At 35.3% G+C, this 20,379-nt stretch overlaps 2 protein-coding genes and 1 long non-coding RNA gene across 5 annotated transcripts in view; 1 reads left to right on the top strand and 2 right to left on the bottom strand.

Moving 5' to 3' along the window:
• The window catches only part of LOC146737882 (uncharacterized), a 29,732-nt gene extending 17,648 nt beyond the window's left edge, over positions 1-12,084 (bottom strand). The window contains exons 1-2 of the long non-coding RNA XR_014930702.1: positions 11,997-12,084; positions 11,179-11,586 (exon numbers count right to left, since the gene is read on the bottom strand). This is a non-coding gene — a long non-coding RNA (uncharacterized LOC146737882). The remainder of the gene's footprint in view (positions 1-11,178; positions 11,587-11,996) is intronic.
• Positions 1,725-12,401, top strand: LOC102802514 (peroxisome proliferator-activated receptor gamma-like). 2 transcript variants are annotated; one of them, XM_085504293.1, is made up of 6 exons: positions 1,725-1,963; positions 5,620-5,741; positions 7,752-7,902; positions 7,990-8,186; positions 9,330-9,723; positions 11,262-12,401. In XM_085504293.1, exons 2-6 carry the CDS (start codon positions 5,625-5,627, stop codon positions 11,507-11,509), a joined length of 1,107 nt encoding a protein of 368 aa, XP_085360419.1. In that variant the 5' UTR covers positions 1,725-1,963; positions 5,620-5,624; the 3' UTR covers positions 11,510-12,401. The 2 variants fall into 2 exon arrangements, with proteins under 2 accessions (XP_085360419.1, XP_085360418.1); XM_085504292.1 differs by having other exon boundaries at positions 1,725-2,412.
• Positions 12,402-13,963: 1,562 nt separating this feature from the next.
• Positions 13,964-20,379, bottom strand: part of LOC102802392 (peroxisome proliferator-activated receptor gamma-like) — a 79,037-nt gene continuing 72,621 nt past the window's right edge. For both annotated transcript variants that reach the window (XM_085504290.1, XM_085504291.1), the window contains exons 5-6: positions 18,085-18,487; positions 13,964-17,559 (exon numbers count right to left, since the gene is read on the bottom strand). In XM_085504290.1, the coding sequence (XP_085360416.1) occupies positions 17,297-17,559; positions 18,085-18,487 (666 nt within the window). In that variant the 3' untranslated portion in view covers positions 13,964-17,296. The remainder of the gene's footprint in view (positions 17,560-18,084; positions 18,488-20,379) is intronic.

Genomic DNA, 20,379 nt, shown 5'->3' with positions numbered 1-20,379 from the left:
ATATCAATTACAAGCTTGCCATTACCAAAGAATGGATTATCTTTGTTCATTAATCAGATCATTTAGGATGAAAACAGCAGCGTAGTTGTTGATACGCTCGATCAACGATCGGTAGGTCCGAGTTGAGCTCCTGTCTGAGGTTGAACGCCAACAAATAAGTGTACCACAATGGAGAGACCGAGTTGGCCAAGATTCAGTCAGTGATGAATGCAACTTTGAGAGAACCTTGGTTAATACTGTAGCAGGTTGTGTGTTAGGTCGGGTCTGTTGACATTAGAATATCGCATTAAACTGCCGTAATATCATTATGATAGAAAGATGGTCGCACAGACCCCAAACTACTATATGCCCCTGTCCCCAAAACATAATTTAAAATAATATTGATATCGAGGATTGACATAATGAGTCAACGTCGACGGTTCATCTCGAAGCAATAAAGATATATTATTCTGAGAAGGGCATCTGGGCTCGTTTTAGTGCACTGAACTCAGTATGTATCCTCCGTATCCAATATGATGTCACTCCCCCAAACGTAATACCTTGTGTCAGAATGTAATATAATGTAACGAGTGACAAACCCGCAGCCTTCTTGGTGCTAATTAATAAAATACTGATTAATTAATACAATACAACGTACACATAAATAATTCTGATCAAGTTATTTATGCACATTTTTCATTTACTAGTTCTATATACCCCTATGAGACTAATTCAGCGGTATATTGAATTTTTACTAAAATAATTACAACTGATTTGCTGAAATACCATGAGCTACATAAGGTATTTTTTTTAGAAAATTCAAAACCTTGGGGTAACCACCACATAGAGCCGCTTCGTCATGTCCCGGACCGTATCGTTAAGGGTACAGATTTATATTTCATAATACTAGTATCAATCATATTAAACAAACAAATGGGTAATGCGGTCAATGAGCCACTCGAGATTGATACACAGACCGTAAAGAATTATGGGTAATTGCAAAGCAAATTTAAGTTTTACTTCACTGCACAATGTCACCCAGAATATTTGTCAATTTACGCGATGCATTTATACACAGGATTGTAAAATACATCATTAATTTCCATTTATGGTGATATATTGGCAATTATGTCACACTGGTAGTTATTCGTACATTGATAGTACCACCCAGTGGCTGGAAAATACTAGTACACGTTTAGAGTGGTCAGATATATATGCAGCTACGCACTGTTTGTCGACCTATAGATATGTTCAATGAGAGTCATAACCCCACCCAAACACTGATATTTATTTATTTAAATACCAACAAGGGCGTTTAATTTGATGAATTTAAATCAGTAGGGTATCTTGTTAGCGAAAAAGAAAAACGTTCGAAATTTGCCCCTAGTTCTTATTAGGATGAATGTTGTCAGCTGTACTGTGTAGTCAGTTGTTACGGCATTTTTAAGCATATAGTTTGTGGCGACATTCGTTGACTTCCATGTCACTAGCCCGTAATATTACGGAAAAAACGAGGCGTTATACTAGGAAATTCAAGTTGAGTACAAATATTGACCGCCATGGCAGCACACAGGCCATGTGTGGGCGCTATATATATTCATTAACCCTAAGCTTGTCATGTCAAGCGAACTATGACAAGTGTAAACTTTAGATTTTATTCTTATTTATATAACCCCAGTTGCTACTTATTCGAATACAGTTCAGATCGCATCATTGCCTTGTCGACTCGACAGGTGGCACGTTGCTGAGTCGGTTTACGGAACCATTGCGATCTAGTAAGTGTCGCGAATGCGGCCGTGTTTTTTTCTTTGTTGTTTCGGAAAATATGAATCGAGTACGACAGTGCCAGAGTATGTCTTATGACGGAGTACTATTCTACGTATCCGATGATTATCACGTACGTGTCACTGATATTACTACAGTTGACCATCGTAAGCTAACTGAGTGTACTCGTTTGATTATGATTGCTGTTCCGTTTGTCAAGGTAGGACATGATCCGATTTATTGGCGGAGGAGTATTGTGAAATCGTATCTCGTTGTGTAAATACGTTGCTCTCATTCATAAAAGCGAATACTTTCAAACATGACATTACCAAGTTCATGTCCACGACTGCAATTACAGTGACAATATAACGCGTAATATGTGAGACCCTGGTTATACCATTCTTGGCACACGATGTACTGTTCTATCATCATTAAACCCGACCCGCACACATATGCAAATAAGTACCCTCAAAATACAGCCTGCCCTGCTCGTGTGCCCCTATACTTATCGTATCGTGGCAGTATTGAAATCACATTCTGATTTACACTGCACCGGTTCACTTCGGTATCAGTGTATCGCTACTACCATGGAGTTGCCGTGTCCCATGACCTACCGCTACGTGAGCGATGCCTCCATCATCCTCGATGACGACAACGTACTAGGACAAGGTGGGTGTAATCAAATTAATTTGTTGATTGTTTTCTATGTATCGCAAACTAGGCTAAACTTTCTGATCACGAGTAATGGCGAGAATTGAACGGGGTGACGGAACACGCTCATAATAACTATTGCAAATGATTTGTCCGACATCCCATAATTAATGACGTAGATAATACCACATATCTTTGACTGTAAAAGATAATCTCCGTACTGATCGTACAGGTTATCTCTAAACCATCAGCGATGCCGACAATATAAATACTTGTTTTTAATCGACAATTTAGGCGAACCGTGAGCAGCAGCAGATATTTATTTATTTATTTATTTATTTATTTATTTATTTATTTATTTATTTATTTATTTATTTATTTATTTATTTATTTATTTATTTATTTATTTATTTATTTATTTATTTATTTATTTTATTTATTTTATTTATTTTATTTATTTTATTTATTTATTTATTTCAAAGAATTGTTTCAGGTACTACTAGTAGTACATTATTAATACGTCCCCGACACAATGTAAACATACAGTACGATTTACCTTCTAACATTAATTCAAACATTGTTGTTCCATTGTTGGTCGTCGTAGCATCCAGTCGATACCAAATTAAGAACATCGATTAATTCTACAAGTTAAGTTTTAATTATTCGATGTTTATGACTTTAAATTGCCTAATAATACTTCCAGTTACAGTCTGTAGTCTGTCACTGTCTGTCTTTAGTCTGTGTCGACTTCCACGAATTGTGCCCTCATAAGTTATAGGAGGGTGTTTCAAATCATCTCAAAGTATTGTCTGGGGCTTGCACGTTTAAATGATGGTTTTATCAACTGAATTCACTCCAAGCATTGTTTAGAATTGGTTGGGAGTTGATCAGGCGAAACTACTGTACAAATGAGCTACATTTTTATAAGAATTTTTTTGTAGATTTTCTCTGTGCAAAACAATCTCTCCCCAAACTTTCTAATGCCCAATCTCTTAATTTCTATTTTCGCTGCGGTGTTTCACTTTCATATCTTGCATAATTTTGGCGTAAAATGTCGGGCATTTTACTGGCTGGTACGCTTATCGCGGGTAACTTCTATTGGGGTATAATAGGACTGTTTCGAATGGTCCGGGTTGCATTTTGGTATATCATGCGCATTGGCGAATACGCGTCACAATTTGGTATATGTTTGGCAATAAACGTGAACACTAATGATACACGCGGCAAATGCACACAATTTAACAAATTATCATACACTGTATATACAGACGTGATGCTGTGCAAAATAACTAAATATTAAACCATAGATGTGTATATGATATTGACCGCTGAAACATTATGGTGATCAAAATTATTGTGTATTTACACAGATTACGCTGAATCACAATAACTGACCGATACAAAAGATATGACGAATGCCGACGCAATGTTATTGACCAGCACAATTATCCTACTTAATGCGAATATTGACCCGTAATGAATCTCTGATGAAAATAGCGTAATTATGCAAATACATTTCATTTTAACTTTCAGTTGAGAACAACGATGATGATGGACAACATTATATTATGTTGATCTTTCGGGAATATACATTTCAACATTATAGATACCGTGAAATGTTTTGTTGAATCGAGTTGTATCATATATGACTGATATTCACGTGTCAGGATGACGTCAACACCATACCCTGCCATTTTTTATTGGTCTTTTTATACACACTGTCAGGCAACCCCGCTAAAAATAGATTCACCCAATCAGGGACGGCATAACGTTGTGTGTGGCAAACCCTGTAACACAATGTCTACGAGTTTTATTTAGATTCACATTAATAACGGTAAACCTTCGTTGTTCAGTAAGTTTTTACAGGTAAATTGGGATATAGTTTGTTTAGATATAATTTATTACTGCTGCTGCTTTTTCTTCGTGACTCGGAATAGTACACATGTAAACACGGTGATTCTTTCTGAAATGTAATTCCTTCTGTCTCCTGGAAAGGAACACTTAGGCGAGATTTTAGTACGCAAAAAGGAAAAATATATTGGCGTGTTACGTGGTTCACGTTATGGTACAATTTACAATCCTGGATAACAACTTGAAAAAAATCAGTCCTGACTAACAACTTGTAATTGTACTGGTAATAACTTGAAACATTCCTGACTGAAAACTTGAAACAGTCCTGGATAACAACTTGAATAATCTTGAATAATTACTGGAATTAGTCCTGACTAATAATTGTTAAACAGTTCTGAATAAGGACTTGTAACTGTACTGGTAATAACTTGAAACAGTCCTGACTGAAAACTTGAAACACTCCCGAATAAGAACTTGAAATAGTGCTGAATAATAGTAGAACCAAACAGTATAAAGGCAAAAACAACCATCACTGTTGAGTAGTCGTTTAGTTGTCTAGAGATGTTTCAGCATATAAATCAGTTCTGGGCTGCTCCCCACATATACGTTTGACAAAGGTAACTAGATAGAAAGATGCAGATGAGGTATACTAGTTGCATGACGAGCGGAATCCTCTAAAGTTCAACTGTGTCATGTATTTTTGTTTCCCTTTTCTTTTTAAATTAATAGTCTCGGTCCCCTAACGGACAAAGCCCTGTTGCTAAAGGATCGCCAAGGATCAATACACACATATTATTGTTATAACCACCTGACTTCGTAGTTCATCGCAAGTAGAAATTTTACTTTTGGAATCATATGGAAAGGAATAATAATTTGCATATTACATAATTACCAGAATATAATAGCAGTGGCCGGAGTTAGAAATAACAGTCAATGATGACATCATTATCGTGATTCGTACCATGATATTATATATGCAGAACTGTGTCGGGTACACCTCATGTTTACATAACCCTGCTGACATTTGAAATTGTGGGTTGTCATTTTGTTGAATATATAATATTTACTCTGTGTTTTATCCAACGCGAAGTCCATCTCACATAACGAGAATTTGCTTCAATGTTTGTGAGTTGCGGTTGTTGTAATTGTTGTTGTTCTAAATCGTACAAGTTAATCAGAATAGAGATCGAGCGACGATTTAAAAAACGGATGCGATACTCGGTCTGAGCGATGCGATCCAAAGTACAGATACGTAAAAGATAGGTGTATACTAAGTGAGCGAGGTGAGTCCATGAAGACCAATTCAACACCTGCGTATACATGTAATTTTAACAGAGTTATATGTATATTATTTGTTTTTTATTTCTGATGCAGGTATAATGGGGGGCGATCAGGGATTGAATTCAGAGAACGTGGAATTACCGATGAAGTGCCGAGTATGTGGCGACAAGGCTTCGGGTTTCCATTATGGTGTTCATGCTTGCGAAGGTTGCAAGGTAAAACTTATCAATTTGTCAAATCTGTATCGCTGTGTTTTTTAGTTCGTTGTACACGATGGCGGTCATAATGCTGGGTCATTTGAACGGACGGTGCTCTTGGGTCGCGATCGTGTTCCTCCTCAAAACCTCAAGTAATTTCGATTTAGTGTTATATTATTGCGTTTTGTCAATAACGAACTAAACTTTGACCACCGTGTTGTTTGAACAGAGACTGTAAGCCAGGCCACTAGGACAACAACGTAAGTCCTGTGCAAGGGACATCCACCGAATTAAATTAGTTTTTCCAATAGGTGGTCTACAAGCTGGTGTCAATACGACTTGCCCACACTATCCACTATCCAGAGATCCACAAGCAGTATGTCAGTTTTACCATGTCTTTTAAGGTCTATGATTTTACCGAGTTTACCTTCGACATATGTGTGTGTGTGTGGGGGGGGGGTGAGTATGTGTGTGTGAGTGTGTTTAAATTGTACACGCCAATCAAATTAAAGATCGAGATACGATTCAAATTTGGGATGCGATACTCGGTCAGAGCGATCCATGAACGATCCGACCCGAAGTACAAATACGTCAACAACGGAAAGGGCAATGGGGGTGTCGAACTGTGGAACTATATTGAGTGACTGACAGTCGGGAAACGGAAACAGAAAATCAACGGAACATTACCAAATTATCACTGAGGTTGTGTCAATGAGGGTTTTGTCGTCTCAATGCCAAATTTTGCTTAACACGTATACCAACCATGCTGGTAGTGGAAATGGGTGTAGAAACAAAACAAATTCCTAACCCGCTAATTTTTCATTTACCAAAAAATTTATAAATAAACAAACGAGGTAGCTTTAACGGAAGTAAGGTGACGATCTGTGGACTGCGACATAGTACAGTACGTTCACCGAGTAACACCTGTAGGGTGGATGACACTGATAACATTAGATCAGACTAGGTACTCGTAACCCAAATGTACGTATAGGTACTCTGTACATGTATGCTATCCAGACATGACGCCTCTATTTATTTATTTATTTATTTATTTATTTATTTATTTATTTATTTATTTATTTATTTATTTATTTATTTATTTATTTATTTATTTATTTATTTATTTATTGCACTTCATATTTATTGCACTTCATATTTATTGCATATTACGTAGACATTTCACAGAGAGACGATAAAAACACACGCTAAAAACGCAAAGGCTCATAGGTAGACGCTTGTTTGTAAACAATGACACGCTATTCATATTTGACGCATGCCACGAACCACCACGATTGAAGTGTTGCGAGGGCGTAGCCCAAAAAAACTTCCCGATGCCCTCCGGTATGATCGTCTTATACACTGGCTGCTTCAATTTAATTTATAAAACTATTCAAGGTTAACATAATCAACAAATCATTGTCTAATTTTCACTATCTGTTGACAATAACCAATCAAGAAGCCATGTCACAACTTAAAATAACTAAATCATCTGAATCATCATCTTTAATGTTTGCACCAGAACATATGGCCAATAACTCCATAGCTTATTTCTCTTTGAATGCAGGAAATTACCAGCTGTAACGCGTCGCTGATTGGCTGTCCGTCATTTAGCTGGTGTATAATTTACTTTAAAATTCTAGGCAAGGTCAACATAATCTTTCATTAATGCAAGAAACCATAAAATAGGAAATTACATATAAACAGAAAATTACACTATTTGATATTTTGTTCCCCTCCGCGATCTTTATAGTAATTTATTTGGTGTTTTCCAGCTCTGTTTATAACTGATGCAAATTATAATCCTTGATTCAATAATACATCATGAATAATCTCTCTACTTACTAACAGTGTTATTCTTGTAGCACACGAACCCAATAAAGCAACTATTTCTAATCAAATTTAGGAATGTTGTTATGAATTGCAACTTGAATATAAGTTTGGTTGGCGCGCGCGCATTATTGGGTGATTCAGTCAGTTTGTTTATTATTTTATGTCATCAAGTAAACATTATATGTTCTTTGTTTACAGGGATTCTTTCGACGTACACACCGGATGAATCTGGAGTACCGGACTTGTCCATTTCTTCCGAGCGCACCTTGTGAAATCAACATGGCAACCAGAAACAAATGTCAGTTCTGTAGATTTCAAAAATGTCTTCATGTTGGAATGTCACTTGGAGGTATGTCTTATATGTAGCCTCCATTTAAACGAACCTTGTATCTTCCGTTTATCGTCGTCCCTCCGTGTTTATTCCTTTCTCATTCAGCTTCTAGGTTTGGTCGTATGCCTCGCGAAGAAAGACTTAAAATTCTCCATGAATTGAAAAAAGAAGCGAGCTGTGCTACATGGGAGGAAAAACGAAAAATAGAACTGCGACAGTTCACCGACAGCATCCACCAATCATTCAGAGAGATATTTAAACAATATAGGGGGTCGCGACAGTTAAAAGAAAAATCTAACGGAGTAAGTATAGTTATTTCCGAATTCAGGTCACATGCTCGATTACGTCATCAACCCATTTGTCAATCTTTGGATGTAACGTTCTGAAGCTTATTCAGAAATCAGCGAAAATCAATCCCAGCTAAAGTAAAGTATTTTACAGTACTTCATTGTCATGTCCATGTTTTTTTTCGTTTTGTTCAATAGCTTAGATCCAAAATTTCTTCACAAGAGCAAACGTGTAAGAAACATGACTGTGTTCGAAGCGTCCAACCACAGTCAACTTCTAGAGGAGGGGACATAATGCGTGCATGTATTCTTCTAAAACTAAGATCATAGCTGTCTTGCTCGTTGTTGTACTCTCGGCAATATGTGGTTTGTTCAAAATATTTGACCCCAGTTCATGTGGTTTGTCTTGTAAAGAAATATGCTCAATGAAATTTGAACAAATACAACAAAATCGTCTTCAACATCTCAGTTTATGCGAAGTATATTTTGTTATCGTTTTAGATAGATACAAATAGACAATAATTCGATATGAGTATACAATGAACAACAAGTATTAGAATGGTTTGATTGAATACTAGTATATTCTATGTATTCAGTGATGTTCCACTGGCCCCATGATTGTTTCTCTCATTACCACCTTGGCGTGTGTATCATACAAACTGTATTATTCAAAATGAGGCATACTCTGTCTCATTGTTCGAGCGGGATGTCTTACAATCGTATACATCAAATATAAAATATAGCCAACATCATGGTAAAATTACAAACTGGTTACTAACCATCTTAGCATATCGCGCTTATTATTCAAAATGTCATTTTGTTTTTACCGCAATAATTTCACCGTGAACTTTTGAAAATATGTATTTGTACGAATTTAGGTAAACCTTATGTATTGGTTTTCTGAGGTTAAACATGAGTTGTAGAAGGTGCTGCCATGCACGAAATGTTAATAGGCCTGAAACGTTACCGACATAATCGAACAACATTACACCTACACTTGAAACCCGCATAATATTTGTTGTCTTGAATTATGTTCATAATTTTGTAACGATGGCGAGCATAATTTTTCGCACTGGTAACCAGGCGTCGTATTGTTTTGCGGCTGCTTACTCGGTCAATAGGCTATTCATGTTTTTTTTTGTTTTTATCCAATTTCAGTTTCTTGGTTACGGCATACTTCCAATGCGCGAGATGTACGACCGTGATGAGATATGTGAAGTCCTTCGACATTGGGCAACAACTGTAGTAGAGAAAGTCGCGCGTTTTGCCAAAGAAGCGCTACCCGATTTCCGCGCCCTTCAACTCGGTGACCAAGTGACGCTGCTAAAATATGCAGCGTTTGAAATCTACCTTATCATGGCCTCATCGAGGTACACAGCGGATGGGTTGTGGTTTCCGGAACATGGTGTATTCATAAAGAGAGAAACGTTAGACGCTTTGCAGATACAGAATCTGTTTGAATCCAAGTTCAAATTCTACGACAAAATCAACCGGATGTATCTGACTGAACGTGAGGTGGCGCTGTTCTGTGCATTGTCACTGGCTTCTCCAGGTAGATTTGCATTGCATTTAAATGAATACTTGCACTTGGCAATGGAGTTGTGCTTTTGTTTTCTTGTGAAATCGCCAAATTATCGTCCAATGTTTTTGTTTGGTGTTAGTCGCATTTTTATCTCACAAACAGATTTGGAAAATATAATGTGAATTTTTAATTATACGAATGATGAAAACGTCACAATCACGCAATGCGCTCGATTTTCCAGTTAACAATGTACTTTACTCGCCGCTGTGTGTTGACAAACATTGATTTTCCCACAATCCAGTGCGCTCTTCTAATGAAAATCACAAGTATGAGGTTTGACCTGGGCGCGACTTGCAATAATTACAGCCGGTGACTTCTTCAATACCTTCCAATCACCTAAAAAATACCTAATTATAGCTTCGCAACGTCTCAGTTTGTACCTGTTGATCTGCGCAGTCAAAGTCGCCATCTTTGTTTATACGAGACACATATATCTCGCACATGCGTAGCGCGACAACTACCGCCCCTTAAGTAAATTGAAACGACCCAATTAATTTTACAGCGAGTAGTGAAATAAACTGATCAAGAAAACCGATATAACTCTTTATCAATTTTCCTTGGACATCCCCTTGAAAGATTCTTAGCAGCGATTGTTACGTCTTTGCATTCTTTTTTTTAAAATATTTGTTGTGCCAGGCTACAGTTTTGGACATTGAGTATCACTGTTGTCTCTCCTGACACTTTTTTGTAAGTGCAAATTGCAAGTGCTAGTGCTGACACATAGTGTATTTTGCCACAGAAGTAATTTCCTATTTGGAACTACATGACAGGGCTGTGTGGCCATCTCTCTGTCAAGTGGCATTTTTAATGCGCTATCCTAGCGTCAATCAGGCTCGGTCAAACACAAGCACCTGCGGACCTTAAACAAGGGTCCCCCAAAGTCGTATTCGTTAGTGAATGAATCTTGGCCAGTAGAATTGGCCTTCCCACTGAGTCTGTGGCACACTCACCCAGGGTAGGGGTCGACCCTTTGATGTTCAGCCTAAGGTAGGATTTGAACTTGGGTCTACCGATCATGAGTCTGATGCGACAATCACTATGCTACCAGTGACCGTCTTTACATTCAACAGTTGCATTTTTTGAATATATAAAGTCCTGATATATTTGATGAGGGTGCTCGAAATTGAAATTGAAATTTGCGCTTGCGTTCCCGTGATTCATCCTATTCAAGTGTAATACGCTATCAGGATTTAAAAAATTGCCACTTTAATTTTCCATGCAATTTATTCGCTCGGTCTTCGCAGGGAAAACACCCACTCTCAGTTTAAGTAAATAAAACAGTCACCACTGTTCGTGCTTCTGTTACGTATTGACCATGCCTACTCACACTGACCACACAGTGGGAGGGGGTTCGACTGGAGCACATAATTAGCACATTATTTTGTTTTACTTTACTTCACTTAGTTTTGTTTGCTTTCCACTTACCCCTGTAACGCGAATTGTTCAATGTGGCCTGATCACCAACACCGACACAAACTCTGACTATGTTTCCACATCATTATTTTCAGACAGGGAAGACCTTAGTGATCGCACCAAAGTCGAGAATTTCCAGGAGTACTTGGTAGAATGTCTGCAAATGGAACTGAAACAAAACCACCCTGACAATCCGATGATGTTGCCACGTGTTGTCGCCAGGCTGGTGGAAATGCGACAGTTGATGCCTGAACACGTGCAATCGTTACAAAACCAGCCACCGGGTGCAATGGTACCGACGCCATTACTTCGGGAAATATTCGGACTTTCTAACACGGTGTGACAAAAACAAGTGATCCGTTGAAGTAATCTGTCCATTCATAGTCAAGAACAACTGACTATACTTGATGTTGTAGCAGACTATAAGAAATGAATTGAAATTGCATTTTATAATGTTTGTTGAATTTTATGGTATGACATATCTAGAGAGTACAAGACTGGACAAGAAAAGTCAAATTATTGCAGTGCTGATAGCTCATTTTGATTTCAAGCAACCTAATATTATATTGGCACCACAGAGCCGAAAACAAAGATTTTCGAGGGGAAATTGTTACACACCAATCCTTTTGTCGCTTACTATAGTGGCATTTGGGTACAAATTTTGTACAAGCGGGTTACGCGATTTGACCGACAAATAATATATATTTTAGTTTCTCATTACGATTGCTTCCAAACAAAGAAAATGAAAACCTTAAAATGCACGTTTTAAATGAAAAGAAATGAAGCTAAAAAAAAACATTATCAAGCTTGGTTACGAAAATTTTACCAACCTTACAAGAACACGCACAAATGCATGGTTAAACTGTATCGCGTGGAGAGGAAGACATAACACGTTTCCGTTGATCACATGATGCTGCATTTAATCACGTGATTGGTTTTGCCAAGAGATAGCACGGTTAATCACGTGTGATTGTTTCTGTAGCATATTTCAATGTAGTAGAACTCACACGGCATCTTAGCCCAAATAAAACGAATTATGTTATGTATAGCACAGATACAATGTTACGAATACGTAAATAATAACTGTCTAAAGCAAATAAAATTAAGATATTTTTTCTCAATTTTTAAATTTATACTTGATAAGTTTTATGTTCAATGACTGTAAATATTCCAAACTATGTACATATTTGTTCATTCTTAGACGAAATAATTAAAAAGTGACAAACAACAACAAATGTGTTGTGTACATTGGTTCTTGATGACCTAACAGGGTAAGACGTAGACAGATAAATGAAATAACCAACCACCAATTTACCAGGGATGTAATGTTGACAATAGTTTGAAGCTGTGGTAAAGTGGTAGTTAGTAATCGTTGTAATAATTCAATATAACCAGACAATTCTGATTCTAGCAATAGCCCCCTAAATATAAACGTCTGAATGATAAGAATGCCAATCGCCAAATACAAGGATTTACATTGGGCTAATATACAGTCACAACGACCATAATTGGCTTCAGTTACAAGGGATATTGCTGTTTTTTGGTTTTATTGACACTGGTCAATCACAATGCTTGCTTTGTTTTTTGATCATTCAAAAATATAATGCACTGAACCATTCACATGGAATTTAATTAGGCATATGATTGAATTCCGCCTGTGACCAATCAAAGGTTATTATTGAATTGGCTATACACTCGGGAACTAAAATATATCACACATGGCACTGAATTTCATTTGAAGATTGGATTGGCAATTTACTAATCTCAAGTAACAGAATTGTGTTTTTCACCAATCACAAAGAATTTGATTTGACCATTAACGAATCACAGACGATTGGATGGCCATGCTTTCACCAATCCCAAGTAACTAAATCATGCTATTCAACAGTCACAGGGAATTGAATGTGTCTATTGACGAATCAAAATAGATTGGATTGGCCAAACAGTAAGCTCAAATAACTGGTCCCTGGTGTTCAGCATTTGGTTATTGTTCAATCACAGGCAACTGAATTGGTCATTCACTAATCTCAAATATTATTCATACGTAACTGAATTTGTCTACTGATGAATCACACGAGTTCATACACTCAACTCAAATGACTAAATTGTATTTTTCACCAATTACAAGGGTTGGAATTTGTCCATTGACGAATCAAGAGATTGGAATATTCATGGACTAACGAAATCACATTTTCCCCCATACACAAGGGTTTAAATTTGGCAATTGTTTAATGACAGACAATTAGATTGGCTTTTCACTAAACCCATGTAACTGAATCGTGTTGTTCACCAATTGCAAACCAATCATTAACAAATCACAGGTGATCGGATTTGTCATGCACCAATCTGAAGGATAATATTTAGCAAACACAGTGCATTAAATTTGGCCATTCATTTAACTAATCTCAAGTGTTTGAATATGGCCATTGACGAATCAAGAGATTAGATTGTCCATACACAGAGTAGCATAATTCACCAAGCATAAGATATTAAACTCGGTCATTGTCCAATCACAGGTTATTGGATTAGGTACTCACTAAAAATTTAATTTAATAATTTTCTATTCAAAAGAGATTGGATTGACCATTAACCATTCTTAGATCATATCACTCCGAATGTATTTAATTTAGTACTTGACCACTCACGGAAGATTGGATTGGCCATACACAAAGGTCAAGGGACTGAATTTTGTTATTCACCAATACATAGAATTTGTAATCGCATATTCTCCATGATTACATAAACAGACAAATGGAAATCAAGTTTTGAGCTCACTCACAACAAAGAAACTCAATAGTAAAAATTATTGAATTTTATTAGAATTCTGCAGACATACAATGACTAAAATACAGTCCTCACTTTACAAGTCAATAAAATAAACGAGTATAAAGAGCTCCTCTATAATCACAATATATATGTACAATGATTGTTGGATTTTTGTAATTGTATTGGATACTTCTTTGGAGAGGTGCCTGGATACAGAAGCAGAAACATGTCCAAAAAATACACCACTGAGAATCAAGATATGCTACAGTTCACTTCATATACAGTAATAAGCAACAAGATAAAGGTATGGTACAGTACAAAGATATAATCTGAAACAGGCAGTTCATCAAGCTTATGATAATTATGTTTAAGCATACAAAATGGGTTCATAAGAGTAGGGTAAAACATTTTGAGCTTTTTCATTTTTCAAAACACTGTCTTACACGGCAATATTAAAACTATGTTACTGGTATAAACATTTTAAAAAATAAATTTCTCTTACAGCACTCTCTCTTTCTCTCTTTAAGACAAAAAAAAAACAATTTGAAAACAAAATCGCCTAAGATCAACATCTTATCAATATTAGGTTTACAAACACATGAGTTTCAATGAGATTTCCATTACTCATTCATTCATTCAAATTTCATTAAAAACAAAGATTTATGGTTAATATAATAACTGTCAAGTCAAGTATACAGCATATGAGGTAAAAAGTGTGTAGTAATTCCATGAAACTAGAAGTTTATGTCACAGGTAGCCAGGTGATTACACACTCTAATTAATGCGCAATTATAGCTTAATTGGTAAATTTGCTATACATTTGTAGATTTGAGCTAATAACAGTCATTTGTACAGAAAGCATATTTGTGAATATTTTATATTATAATACAATAAAATACAAGGGAATTAGAAAAACAGCCTTTGAAAATATAATGCTGGTAGTTATAACATATTATTTGTGTGCAGTAATATGTCATAGTGTGAACTTTAACCTGGCTCTAGAAAGGAAAATAGCAAAATTTACTGCTAGATTAATTTGAAAGACAAGAAATTATTTGTAAGAAAAAAAAATATGTATCACAAGAAAAGTCGGTTTGTTCCAATACTGAAAATATTAATACTAAGGTTCAACAGGGAAAAAAACTCTAGAAATATTCTTCTGGATATCCGACTAAAAAAAGAAAAAAAATGTACAAAATACTGACACACAGTACAAAAAATAACCACTACAGCTCCTGACCAGCTGTCAGCTTGCAAAAAAAAAGCACGACTTCAATAATAAAATACTGTATCATTAATCTGAATATATGATTTCATTGATTTTATAATGTGATTACAGCAGATTTTAATTGTGTGTCTGAATCGATTTGAAATCAGATATTATTTATATTCAATTATTATCAAGATCGAAAACTAAAGTTATCACAGATGCAAGTAACTAGTATTGGACAGGACTAATGAACATTAATTGTACTTGCACAGATAATTTTTCTAGTGAAACATGAATTGTGTAATAACTAATATTACAAATCAATCTAGACACTGTTATGAAATCTACTGTATTTTTGTTCTTATGTGATTATATATCAATGAATCAGATATCTCAAAGATACATGTATGTCTTGATACATGTACACATGTAGCACCCATCATTTGAGAAGACTTTTAGAAAAAACTTTCAGTGCTTTGGTTTAATAGTTCATGATGCAAATGAAGCAACATGATGTGGCAAAGTTAATTAGTGCTTGTGTTTAGGTTGCAATAATATTACAGAGAAACAACTTAAACAAGCAGCCTCTCGGCTGAGATAGCTCCGCTCTTAGCAATGCACATTTCAATTAAAGAACAGAAGATATCATTAGAAAATGAACAATATGCATAGTATCAATGCAACGGGACTTGCTGTTTTCAACAAGAATTCAAAAATATCATTTTTCACCATAAATGATTGTGGTTTTTAACAAGAAGAAAATATCACTTTTACCAAAAATGACAAAAATATTCACCAAAATTAGAGAATTGAAGATATGATCATGAAATGAAAAAAATCTGAGAGAGGTCTACCCAAGGTACATATACACTAAGTATCAAAGCATTCAGGCTTGTAGTTTTCAAGAAGAAGTCGAAAAAGTAAAACATTGACACGGTCGCCGGACGCCGGACAATCACTCATATGATAAGCTCCGCTCGACAAAGTCAACAGCGGAGCTAAAAATGTCAATGAAAAAATGTTTTTTTTCAAATGCATGCATGTACTTCTTCAGAAGGAATACCTCTAATTATGAACATCTGTATAAATATGTAGCCTGTCAATGTTGGACTTGTGAAATCTGTGTTTAATACATACATGTAACAGGTGATGGATTATGAAGTTTTCTCACAGACAGACTAAATTCATAAATGAATATAAACGTAACACTTTAAAATTATGCAAAAGTTTGTTACACTGAATTTCATGAAAGCAATTTTTTACAGATATTAAGTATTTACAAAACATTTACCCAGGAAGACCCTCAAGCAACATTCAGATTCAAATCTTTGGTTACAGAAGATATATTTGCTAACACCCATTATCCTCAAGTCTTTGCGAGTTGTCTTCAATTGTTTACAGCTTTACTGCCATTCATCCTTGATTGTGATTGGTTTATAAAACATTAGCAAATATTCTACATGAAGACATTCAAGCTTTTAATGAATTCACTGTATATTTATAATATACTTCTGGGCTAATCAGATTACCAAATTGTATTCAGTTTTATGCACAGAGGTATATCTAGTGATGGAGAGATGGAAGCAGCGCCATTCATGAAGTGATTGAAATGAAAATCCTGTGACGAATGTGGACTTAGTCAACTTAGATTGTTTATTTTTGACAGAACAAACTTTTCTTATTCATTTATGTTTCGTTTTTTTTTTTTTTAAATGTACATATAATACGATGTACTTTAGCTATGTGTTGTATTGTGGATGATCATTTATTGTTGATGAATGCAATTATTCCCACCAGCATTTTGTAAATTTTTTTGTATTTTCAAAATCTCTTTGAAATTTTTTTAACCAACATGATCATTTTCGCATCGTTTACAGGACTTGATGAAATATGTTCACAAATGTTATGCAAGATTATTTTGTAAAAGAAGACAAAAGTTGATGTAGGTGTTAAAAGGTAAAAAATTAAAAATGACTGTAAATGCTATAAGGTGTTTATCAGGACAAGACCAGCTGAAGACAAAAATTAAAAAAGTTAGCAAGAAATATATGTAGTAAAAAAATGTTTTGGTCAGCTTTGAGTGTTTTAATTTCTGGCACAGCAAAGGAATGAAAACATGGGTGTAGATATCTCATTGGCTTAATAGTGTTGATCTCATGTGGACAATCCAAAGACTTCGCGCATAAGCGGGCTAGGCTCAGAAAGAATGCTGGCGTCATGCGACACAAGGAGGTATTTCTTGACATGCTGAATGTGTTCGGGAACTAACTGGCGTAAAGCAACCAGGCGACTGATGATTCCTGGAAAAAGGATATGGTGGCTGCCAGGGTGGTTCTGGCGAAGTTCTTGTTGCAGAGCCTCTACGACTTGTTCCTGAACTTGTTCCACAGAATCTTTGGCATCAAGGTCCTCTCGATCTGAAAGTAGTGAAATCAGATTTATTTTCCAATCATGTACACGACTCATGCTGGAAACTGAAACATACACAATGGAATCTAACCAATTTGCTGCTGAACATGTGAGTTTTGAAAATGCAGGGAAAAATAATTGGAGAGATTTAAACTGAATATGTACAACTTTAATGAGGTTGGATTTTGCAAGCCAGTATTATAGTACTCAGCAAATCAGTTAATGAATCTTTGTAAATGGTTAGCTAAAGATTAAAATTTGACTAATTGAAATCGAACGTTTTCATGTCTTTTTTCAATATACCCAGAAGCGATATACATGTTTGTCTTTCAAAGTATGGGTCCTTGTTTATTTCAAGGGACAATTAGTACTCGTTAACAAGGATTTCTGATCTTATCTCATTTAATATTTTCATTATGTCTTGATACTAGTATAAGCTTTTCGTTATTTTGTGGAAATATCAACATTTTCCTATGAATTTTCATGAATATTAGGAATGGAAGGTGAAAAAGATTTATACAGAATTAACTAACCTGGTGAAACAATTAACAATGCACAAAACAAAGCAAGTTCTCTTTCTGTTAGATTCAGTCGGCTCATCTTCTCAAAAAAATTTAATTTAGATTCATAAAATTCTTGAACATCCATGTTTGTATGCATAATCGTGTCCTTTTTAATATACACGCCATCTTCCGGAAACCACAGACCGTCAGCCGTGTAGCGCGTAGAGGATATTACTAGTACTATTTCAAAAGCAGAGTATTTCAAAAGTGTTACTTGGTCACCTAAATCCAAGGCACGGAACTGCGGCAACGCAGACTTGGCAAACTTAGCAACTTGTTCCACATTGTTGTTAGTGACCTTGGCAAGCGTTGAACCGATTTCTATTTGATCAATCATTTCCCGCATTGGTCGACAATTGAATGCAGCTTGCTCCTGCAAGACAAGAATGAATGAAATTAGTTCATCAACCTGTCTCGGCCAATTTTATTCATTTTCAACAAATTGTAGTCTTGTCTATTACCCTTTTGTTTGTACCATCCAGTGTTGTTTACCCATGATGCAATTTTTAATGCCAAAGTTTATCCATGATGTGCTACTGAAAACTGATCTACACTAACTAGACCAAACAAACTAGCATTGCTGTAATAGTCATCACACACAAACTAAAATTCACTTTTTGAACCTGTGGAGATTTAAATAAAAAAATCAAAGAAAGCTTAGAAAGAACTCCCATGTGCTGAGAGTATTGGAGACACATTAAATATAATTCGAAATTACTTAGCTGAAAACTAATTATGCAAATCAGAAAATTAATATGAACAGATTTGAGTGAAAACTAATGAGGTCTGCGCAATGTAACAGAAAATCTATGTTTCCAAGTTTAATTGAAATGTGATTAGAACCAAAAAATTATGAATTATTATGCTTATTAGGGAATTAAAATGAACAGATTTTTACCCCAAACTAATTAGGTTTGTACATTGTCCTAGAGCATCTTTGTACTAAGTTTCATTGAAATGGAATAATTAGTACTTTAGATATCAGTGTGAAAGCTTAAAATTGGTTAATTGTGCAAATTAGGTAATTAATATGTACAGATTTTAACCCACAATTATCCAAGTCTGTCTATTGTCCTACAGCATCCATGTACATTCATTGATATGTGATGTTTAGTACCTGAGATATCAGTGTGAAAGTTGGTTAATTATGCAAATTAGGTGATTAATATGCACAAATATTTACCGGAAATTAATTGGGTCTGCATAATTCTAGATTCATTGAAATGTGATTAGTACTTTAGATATCAGTAGAAAAGCTGAAAAATTAATTATGCAAATTAGTTAATTAATATGCACAATTATTTGCCCTAAAACTAATCAGGTCTCTGCATAGTCCTAAAGGATCTATGTACCAAGTTTCATTGAAATGCGATGATTAGTACTTGAGATACCTGTGGAAAAGCTGAAAATTAACTAATTATGCAAATTAGGTGATTAATATGCACAAATATTTATTGGAAACAATCAATCTCTGCATAGTCCTTGAGTATGTACAGTGTAAGTACCAAGTTTCATTGAAATGTAATGCTCACTACTTATATCAAATGCTTAAAATTAATTAATTATGCAAATTAGGTAATTAATATGTACTGATATTACCATAAAAACTATCAGGTCTGTGCAGTGTCATATGACATCTATGTACCAAGTTTCATTGAAATGTGATGATTAGTACTTATATCAAATGCTGAAAATTAATTAATTATGCAAATTAGGTAATTAATATGTACTGATATTACCATAAAAACTATCAGGTCTGTGCAGTGTCATATGACATATATGTACCAAGTTTTATTGAAATGTGATGATTAGTACTTGAGATATCAGTAGAAAAACCGAAAATTGACTAATCATTATGCAAATTAGGTAATTAGTATCCAAATCAATCAAAACCTAGCATTAGTTTAGAGCATGTATGTACAAAGTTTCATCAAAATCCAATGAGTGGTTGTTTAGATATCAGTGGAACAATCATGGAACAGCTAAAAATCAGCTAATTATCATGCAAATTAGGTAATTAATATGCACGGATTTTTACCAAAAACTAATCAAATTTGCGCATTGGCGCAGAGCATCTATTCACCAAGTTTCATCAAAAACCGATGTATGGTTCTTGAGATAGCAGTGGAACAGTCGGACACACACACACACACACACACACACACCCACACACACACACACACTAACTGCAAAGACTCCCTTTATGTGCTTCGCACATGGGAGTCAATAATTGCACAAATTATTAACTGGAATTATTAACAGATT

This window comes from Saccoglossus kowalevskii, chromosome 10 (genome assembly GCF_978046115.1).
Source record: "Saccoglossus kowalevskii chromosome 10, keSacKowa6.1, whole genome shotgun sequence".
In the NCBI taxonomy this organism is placed as follows: Eukaryota; Metazoa; Hemichordata; class Enteropneusta; family Harrimaniidae; genus Saccoglossus; species Saccoglossus kowalevskii.
This window is presented reverse-complemented; position numbering and strand designations above follow the sequence as displayed.